This window comes from Bubalus bubalis, chromosome 16 (genome assembly GCF_019923935.1).
Source record: "Bubalus bubalis isolate 160015118507 breed Murrah chromosome 16, NDDB_SH_1, whole genome shotgun sequence".
In the NCBI taxonomy this organism is placed as follows: domain Eukaryota; kingdom Metazoa; phylum Chordata; class Mammalia; order Artiodactyla; family Bovidae; genus Bubalus; species Bubalus bubalis.
In genome coordinates, this window is record NC_059172.1 from 62,895,898 (window position 1) to 62,905,044 (window position 9,147).

At 39.4% G+C, this 9,147-nt stretch overlaps 1 protein-coding gene across 1 annotated transcript; it reads right to left on the reverse strand.

Moving 5' to 3' along the window:
• Nucleotides 1–1,069: 1,069 nt before the first annotated feature.
• Nucleotides 1,070–9,147, reverse strand: PTS (6-pyruvoyltetrahydropterin synthase). The gene is made up of 6 exons (XM_006065233.3): nucleotides 8,989–9,147; nucleotides 5,977–6,056; nucleotides 4,692–4,714; nucleotides 4,258–4,314; nucleotides 1,585–1,655; nucleotides 1,070–1,413 (listed from the first exon to the last, which is right to left on the reverse strand). Exons 1-6 carry the CDS (start codon nucleotides 9,069–9,071, stop codon nucleotides 1,290–1,292), a joined length of 438 nt encoding a protein of 145 aa, XP_006065295.1. The 5' UTR covers nucleotides 9,072–9,147; the 3' UTR covers nucleotides 1,070–1,289.

Genomic DNA, 9,147 nt, shown 5'->3' on the forward strand with positions numbered 1-9,147 from the left:
GTAGGTTCATCTCTTGTGCTGTTGGAAAAGGGTGTTCACTATAACTGGTGCATTCTCTTGGCCAAACTCTGTTAGCCTTTGCCCTGCTTCATTTTGTATTCCAAAGCCTCCAGGTATCTTGTAACCTCATACTTTTGCATTCCAGTCCCCTATAATGAAAAGGACATCTTTTTTTGGTGTTAGTTTTGGAAGGTCTTATAGGTCTTCATAGAACCATTCAACTTCAGCTTCTTCAGCATTAGTGGTTGGGGCGTAGACTTAGATTACTGATATTGTAATGAATTTTGATATTGAATGGTTTGCCTTGGAAACAAACAGATCATTTTGTCATTTTTGAGACTGCACCCAAGTACTGTATTTCAGGCTCTTTTGTTGACTATGAGAGCTACTTCATTTCTTCTAAGGGATTCTTGTCCACAGTAGTAGATATAATGGTCATCTGAATTAAATTTGCCCACTACAGTCCATTTTACTTCACTGATTCCTAAAATGCGATGTTCATTCTTGTCATCTCCTGTTTGACCACTTCTAATTTACCTTGATTCATGGACCTAACATTCCAGGTTCCTATGCAATACTGTTCTTTACAGCATCGGACTTTACTTTCACCACCAGACACATCCACAGCTGGGTCTTGTTTCTGCTTTGGCTCAGCCTCTTCATTCCTTCTGGAGTTATTTCTCTGCTCTTCTCCAGTAGCATATTGGGCACCTACCGACCTGGGGATTTCATCTTTCTGTGTCATATCTTTTTGCCTTTTCATACTGTTCACAGGGTTCTCAAAGCAAGAATGCTGAAGTGGTTTGCCATTCCCTTTTCCAGTGGAACACATTTAGCATATCCTAAAAGAAGTAATCAAGGGAGCTCAATCTACTAGAAATACTATGTAATCTGTTTCCAGACTTTGTGGTCACTGGTATTTTTTATAATATTCACCTACTGTCAGTCTTATAAACATTTTTACCATTTACATTATACCAAGAAAAAAATGAATACTAAAAATGAGATAATGAAAAAAAAAAAAACAACACAGAATTCTTTTGCTTCCAAATGATTCTACACCAGAACATTTCGCTGAAGTGATTTTAATCTACAGATGAAAGACTCTTTAAATGATACTCAGAATACATTACAAACTTGGTTTTAAATTAGATTTGAGTCTAGAACAGGACTCACTCACAATGACTCCAGAACACAATGTGGAAGTGCAACAGTAAGGTGATGACTTCTTAATTGTTCAAGGGGATAAAGATCTTCTTCATATATGGATGGAAATTAATCTCTAAGAGTTATTCTCCTTTATAGACTACAATATTATTGTCGGTTTCATATACTTTTACTTTATAAAGAACTCCCGCAGGAAGAAATTTCTGGAGGTTTTCCCAGATATATACGGCTACATTTTCTGTTGTGCTGGAGAAGAAAAGGAAAGAAGGTCAAAAGACAAATAAGCAAAACTTCATGTTTAATATTTACAGAGAATAAAAATTCTAGTTTTAAAAGATATCATTACACTAAAAAAAAGTCACACAATAATTAAGTAAAATGTTAAATTCTTCTATATAAAGTAAAACAGTCACTCACCTTACAATGTCTGCAAAATATGGCACATCTAGATCCAGATTCTTATGATCAAGGGGCTTCATAATTGCCTCCTATAGACAAAGGAAAATATCACTGATTCCATTTTTGAATCATATTTCAAAGTGTCCTACCTTTGCCTCTAAATCTTATCATCTCGTCACTAATTCAGTGCTTGCAAGAACTTTGTGTCTTACAAAACAATCTCAGAAAGTTTAAAGTTATAAAGTAAAAAAAGGCCTAGCTCTCCATAATGGCTGGATATCCTCATTACTGAATGTAGAGAGGTAAGAAACCAAAAAATAGAGAATTCACTGGTTCTTTCTCATAACAAGCCTCTGTGATTCAGAATTTAGTTTAACACTTCTTGAATTCTGTCCAAAATATTACCACAAATACTTTTCTCTAGCAGTCTCACCTTCAGCACAATGCCACAATATAGTTAGGACACACTTTCAATGATTATTATGTTTTATAAAGCAGATTAAGACTGAAATTATGTAAGGTGTTCTGAGTTTCTGCCATAAGGAGTAATTTATCGATGATCCTGGGCTCTTAGAAAGAAAACTAAAAACATGTAAAGACTGGCTTCTTAATACTTATATATATTATACACAGCATTTGTGTCAATGGCAAGAATTGTAATTGCCTTATTCTTTGTAAACTTTCCCTGGTGGCTCAGATGGTAAAAGTGTCTGCTTGCAATGTGGGAGGACCTAGGTTCAATCCCTGAGTCGGGAAGATCTCCTGGAGAAGCAAATGGCAACCCACTCCAGTACTCTTGCCTGGAAAATTCCATGGATGGAGGAGCCTAGTAGGCTACAGTCCATGGGGTCGCAAAGAGTTGGACACGACTGAGCGACTTCTTTCACTTCACTTTTTGTATTACTTTTAGCTATTGTAAAAAACCTAAGCAATCTTAAAAAATTAATAAACTAGTGAATATAACAAAAAAGAAATAGACTCACAGATGAAGAAAACTAGTGGTTACCAGTGGGGAGAGAGAAGGGAGGAAGGGTATAAAAGGGTAGAGAATTAAGAGGTATGAACTATTACATATAAAATAAGCTAAAAGGACATACTGTACAACATGAAGAATACAGCCAATATTTTATAACAACTATAAATGGAGTATAACCTTTAAAAATTGTCAATCATTATACTGTACACCCATAACATAAAATATTATACATCAACTATACTTCAATTAAAAAGAAAGAATTTGTGGAACAATCTAAGTTTCCATATGGTATGGTTCTAAGAAGGTACATTAATAATAACAATAACAATCATTTTCTGAGAAAAATCAGAATCATATAAAAAGAGTAAGTCCTAAACCAAACAAACTTTAAAATAAATGATATCCACATGGCTATCAAGAAAATAAATCCTTGTTTAATCTTTGTTTTAACTGAAAACTCCTGTTCAGATCCCAACTTTTCCATTGAGACCTCTTCTACGGGGCTCTTTCTAATTTGTCTCTGTATGTCATAAGCCACTTTTAAAGCATGTGGTATGCAGCATCCTTCAAGTACACAAAGATGGGAAAAAAGTGCAGAGAATTTCTCCTCTGGTATTTCGCTGTATGCCTGCCTAGGGTGTTTCTTATAAACCTTCATGTATATATGTTTATGTCACTAGTGTTTGCAAGAACCTTGTCTTCATAGCTTTCCTAAAGTACTTTGAGCACAGCACTGTTCGCTCACTCACTCATTATCCTATTCATTTCTTCAACCAACACTCATTCAACACTTAGTGTTCTCTACCTGCTATAAAGTCATGTGAGCACGCTGTGGCTAAGAGTTATGTCTCATTCATCATTGGATTCCTAGTGCTCAGCTCAAAGACTGATGCAAAGCAGGCAAACTTGTTATATATATGTAAGATAAGCAACATGAAAGAAATAATGATTATTCATAACAACATTTTTAATTAAACAAATGTCAAATTTTAAAACAAAAGTAAGGAGCAAAGTTGAAGCAAAACAAACAGGTGAAATGATGGCATAATAAAAACAAAGCTGGATGGAAGGAAATCTAATTCCCAACTTTGCAAAGGATTAATTACATGACTGAGGGCAAGTAGGGGAGGTTAACTAGTCAGTATCTCTCAATCTCAATCAAAGGAAGGAAGAAGCTGGCATGGATGACCTCTGAAGTCTCTTACAATCCAAGAATTCTGTAATGATATAAGCAGTAAGTCTTTTACTGAAAACCTTCTTTTTTGTTATTCCTATCATCAACTGCCCCAGTGAGTTTATAGTAAAGCGGGAGTTAATAAAACAGGATAGTATTAAAATCTGTGATTAAAGATGTAAGGAAAATTCACCGATTTCAGGAATAGAAAGCTTCAAGGATAAAGCTGTGTCCTGAAAGAAGGGAAGAATTTGTTAAACAGAGGAAATCAGGATATGTCAACAAAGAAGACAAGATGAGCACACTACATTCATTCCTATCACTGTACTACAACCATGACTAATTTCCATTCAGTCATCCCAACACCTTTAGAGAACACTGAGAGAAGCTCCTCCAACTATTAATACTACCCCATTCCCACACCCAATTCCACTTGCCAGGTCACAGGACCTCTGATGATACTTCGCTGAGGAAGTGAAAAGAGGGCCATCAAATATAATATTCAGAAGACAGCACAAAATAGCATCCAGCATGCCATTACCTCCATATACTTTTTGAGGTCAGTCAAATTCATGACCATTCCTGTAACAGGATCAACCTAAAGAATAAACAAAGGTGAGTATTACTATAGTATGCTCTTCATATTTTAACCTCTGGTAAATTATTAAAGACTGCAACATGTGCAGAAACTGGTCCCACAATGCCTTCATCCCCAAGACAACCCATCTCAGCATGGAAACACCAAGTACTCGAGGCTCCCTTTCCACTGCACTGCCCTTCTACCTGTCCACATACAGCACATGACGGATGATGCTTTGGGAGAGGAACGGCCTGAAATGGCAGCAGCTCACCGTACACAAAGACCAACAATGAAGCAACGCGAATGTGAACAGAACTTTTCAACACAGAATCCATGACTGTGGCTGAAAGAGGGCCCAATGATCTGCACAAACCACAGACACGTTCAGCACGTACCTCTCCATGTACTGTCACCACAACTATGGGGAAGAGAACAAAATGACCAAAAAACCAACATGACTTTCAACAGATTAACATCCAAACACAAGTTAGCAACATAAATTAGGTGTTAGATCTCTGCCCTACAAAGCTGTACTCCCCCCACCCCCTACAATGTCTGTTCTTTCAGTTAAGATCTTTTTATCAACTAATGCAATTCAACCATGGCAGAGGAACATAAGAGTGCTTAGCCAAGGCCAAAAAGGGTATAAATTCTGCTTATGATATACTTGGAAGCAATCTCTACTTCAAGATACTGCTTAATCACTGCCTATAAAAATAGAAAATGTACAGGAAGAACTCCAGCTACACACTGAGCTGCTCCTACCTTCCTGAGCAAGCAAACTATTACCGGGCCTAAAATTCTTGTCCTTTTACTCATAAAAATGTAAACACAGTATATAGCAGTGATTTGTAGATTAACAAGTAATTTTGAAGAAATGTATACCTGTGGCCAATTTATATTGATGTAGGGCCGAAACCATCATAACGTTGTAAAACAATTCTTCTCCCATTAAAATTAATTAATTTTTAAAAAGTGAAACTTCTGAAAGATCTTGATGATCAGAGTGCTTTGCAAGTTAATGACTTTTACATATTTCTTTCAGCTTCATAGAAACACCATTAGGTATAAGTGAGCAAACAGAATTAGAGATACAGATCAAGTAGGAGACAGTAACTACACGTGAAAGCCCAATATTCTGACATCTTTTCTGGTCTTTTTACTCCATCATATCATTTGCTGTGATACTCTACGGCTTACACAGCTATTTTTTTTATATCATCTGTATCTCAATAAACAAGTCTCTTGTCCTTGCATAAATTAATTACCTCCTTAGAACACTGCTGTCAAAGGTTTAGACCCAACTTATTTTCCTGTCATACAGCACATCTTGAGCCAATACTCTCTTTTTGTCAGTCGTTACTTACACAGTGAATGCAATCTAATTTTAACATTGACCTCAGCAATACCTAATTAGAAGAAAACACGGTGCCAAAGGAATGTCATGTACTCGAAGGCCAAGGAAAAAATTATTTAAACCATTCTGTTTTCAACTACAACTTAAGATACATCCAACTAAGGCAACAGATCTTTTCATTTTGAACTTTCATTTACTTTCTCATTCAAGACTCAAAGCATTCATGCTCTGTCCATAAAGTTTCTTACTCATTAAGACCACAGTTGCTTAACAGTCATTCATCATTATTGAAAGGGCTAAAATTTCACCAGTTTTTCTCTCACCTTTGTAATTGTGCCCGTGGCCATTTGGGTTGTTGCACTTCCCAAATAATTTCAAGTTTTCTTCATTACTAAGAGATTTGCTGACCAAAAAAAAAAAAATCAACATGACACAAGTTCTGATACCTTCTCTGTTCCCTACACTTACTGTGTTCTCTAGCCTTTGAAAAACTTCACAACTTATTATTCTTTAGGTCATCAAATAGAGTCATAAATCCATTTGATTTCATTACTTAATTTTATGTCAGGAACCACAATGTGTCCCCTAATTAGACAAACATACCATACAAATTAGCATAAATAAATTCAACATCCTCGTTCCACAGCAAGATTTCAAAAGCTGATCTGCTGAAGACCCTTCCATTTTTCAACTCAACATTTACTGAATACAGTAAGTCCCCAACATATGAAGAGTACCATTCTGAGAATGTATTCATAAGCCCAAAGTTTGCTAAGGTACCCAACTAACATAAATCAGCTATATAGTTCTGTACTCTAATAGGTTTAGAAGACTTTTCATACAAATAATTGGGGCTGGTGCACTGGGACGACCCAGAGGGATGGTATGGGGAGGGAGGAGGGAGGAGGGTTCAGGATGGGGAACACATGTATACCTGTGGCGGATTCATTTTGATATTTGGCAAAACTAATACAATTATGTAAAGTTTAAAAATAAAATAAAATTTAAAAAAAAAAGAAAAAAATAATACATAAAAAACAAACACAAAAAATAAAACATTTGTAATCTTACAGTACAATACCTTGAAAAGTACAGTAGTATAGTACAACAGCTGGCATATAGGGTCTAGCATCAAGTGAACAGGCAAAAAGAGCTAGTGACTGGAGGAGGGAGTTCACTTCAGTTGCTCAGTTGTATCCGACTCTTTGTGACCCCATGGACTGCAGCACACCAGGCCTTCCTGTCCCTCACCAACTCTCGGAGTTTACTCAAACTCATGCCCATTGAGTTGGTGATGCCATCCAAAAACCATCTCATCCTCTGTCGTCCCCTTTTCCTCCCACCTTCAGTCTTTCCCAGCATCAGGGTCTTTTCAAATGAGTTAGTTCCTCGCATCAGGTGGCCAAAGTATTGGAGTTTCAGCTTCAGCATCAGTCCTTTCAATGAATATTCAGGACTGATTTCCTTAGAGGAGGTGGAAAATGGTAGAGCTGAAGGATCGTCAACAACAGGAGACAAAGAGCAAGCTGCAACTTCACTCATGCCTGACATTGATGGCACGTGTTCTGGTTCCTTGCTGGAACCAGATGTGTGTTCGCATCTTTGAAAAGTACACAACTTGAAGGTTTGTATAATGGGGACTTACTGCACTACTACATACTAAGCATGGGCTGAATGAAGCAATGGTACACAGTAACTTTAAAAAGAAGATGGTTATCCTCAAGTAGCTTGAAATCTTATTCCTCCTGGTTTGGGGGCAAATGGATACACATGTATGTATGGCTGAATCCCTTCACTGTTCACCTGAAACTACAACATTGTTAATCGACTATAACCCAACAGAAAATAAGCTTTTCAAAAATCTGAACAAAAAACTCATTCCTCCTAAAAAATAATTACATGACCTAGTACATCTCTTTAAAATCTTGCTTTATTTCTCCTCAACTATTGCCTACTGATAACCCCACCAATCCATTGAGGGGTATTCAAACCCGGGTAAACTTTAAAATGACAATACTCAGCTATTGTTCCAGGCAGAGAACCATTTTCTTAATAGATTTTTGTGCCTATACCTGTCCAGTCAACCGTGCACCTTCAATGAGGCCTTACCTCTCTCATACGTTTGAGCTTCCTAATAACCCCTTTCTTTTTGAGATTCTATTCCTTTCCTTTCTCCTGCTCACCTCCTTCTTACATTTAGAGTGCTACTGTTCACAAAGTTTTTGCACAAAATTATCTCACTGTACCTGCCACAAAACTGATCAGTTTGTACATTCCAGACAGAAAACTGTGACAGGTCTTGATCACTGCTGCATCCCTGTTGCCTAGCACCAAGATCTAATAACAAATACCGGTCCAGTGAATGAATGGATGGGTGAATCCTGTTAGGTAGAAATTATTATCTTCATCCTGCTGCTGCTAAGTCGCTTCAGTCGTGCCCGACTCTGTGCGACCCCATAGACGGCAGCCCACCAGGCTCCCCCGTCCCTGGGATTCTCCAGGCAAGAACACTGGAGTGGGTTGCCATTTCCTTCTCCAATTCATGAAAGTGAAAAGTGAAAGTGAAGTCGGTCAGTCGTGTCCGACTCTTAGCGACCCCATGGTATAGACCAAGAAACACATGCTCAGACAGCCGAGCTTGCTAATGAGTGGCAACACCGTACTCAAAATCAACTCTTCAGTGCAATCAAGCAGTCTGAGTACTCTGCGTTCAAAACCCCAACTGTGCTTCTTACTCTCGGGAAAGTGAACATCCAGGTTCATTTTCTGTTCAGTAACAAGTGGACAAAACTCGCGCTGCTGTAGCGATATTAGCGAGGAAAGATGACGCTTTTGATACATCTTTATAGTAGCTAACACGTATTGAGTGTTTCGGACTTCCCAGGTGGTGCTAGTGGTAAAGAATCTCCTGCCAATGCAGCAGACCCAGGTTCCAGCCCTGGGTCCGGAAGATCCCCTGGAGACGGGCATCGCAACCCACTCCAGTACTCTTGCCTGGAGAATCCCCATGGACAGAGGAGCCTGGCGGGCTATATAGTCCATGGGGTCGCAGAGTCGGACACGACGGAAGCGACTTAGCACGCTCTGCCTGTTTACGATGTGCCTGGCACTGAGTAACCTGGGCGAATTCAACTGCTTTGAACATCAGGGACCCCAGGAACCGGGTCAACTCCAGTCGCCACTGCTGTGACGCCAACAACAAAGCACAGGAGCCAAAAGAGGCCGCGGCGCGCACCCAGCCTTTCATCCGCTGCAGCCCCGCTCCTCCCACACCCGGGCCCTCACCCCAGGGCTCCACGGCCCTGTCCCCACCACCTGTGGAGGGAGCACCCCACCTGTGGAGGCGGTGGGTCGCGCTGAAGGAGACGAGGCGGGACACTCGCGCCCGCCGGCGAGGGCCCGACCCTGCCCCGTTCATGGCTCTACAAGCCCACGCCCGCCCGGCGTCCTCAACCCTCGGCCCGCTGCCAGCCTGAGATGGGCGGAGCCCCGCT

Bases quoted from the DNA above. Each gene is read 5' to 3' on its own strand.
- PTS (XM_006065233.3), bottom strand. From the start codon at position 9,071: ATGAACGGGGCAGGGTCGGGCCCTCGCCGGCGGGCGCGAGTGTCCCGC. The intron at 4,315-4,691 runs GTACGTGCTGAA...TTTATTCTTTAG, and splicing joins TGGTGACAGTACATGGAGAG to GTTGATCCTGTTACAGGAAT. The intron at 1,656-4,257 runs GTAATGGCATGC...CTTTGTCTATAG, and splicing joins ACCTCAAAAAGTATATGGAG to GAGGCAATTATGAAGCCCCT.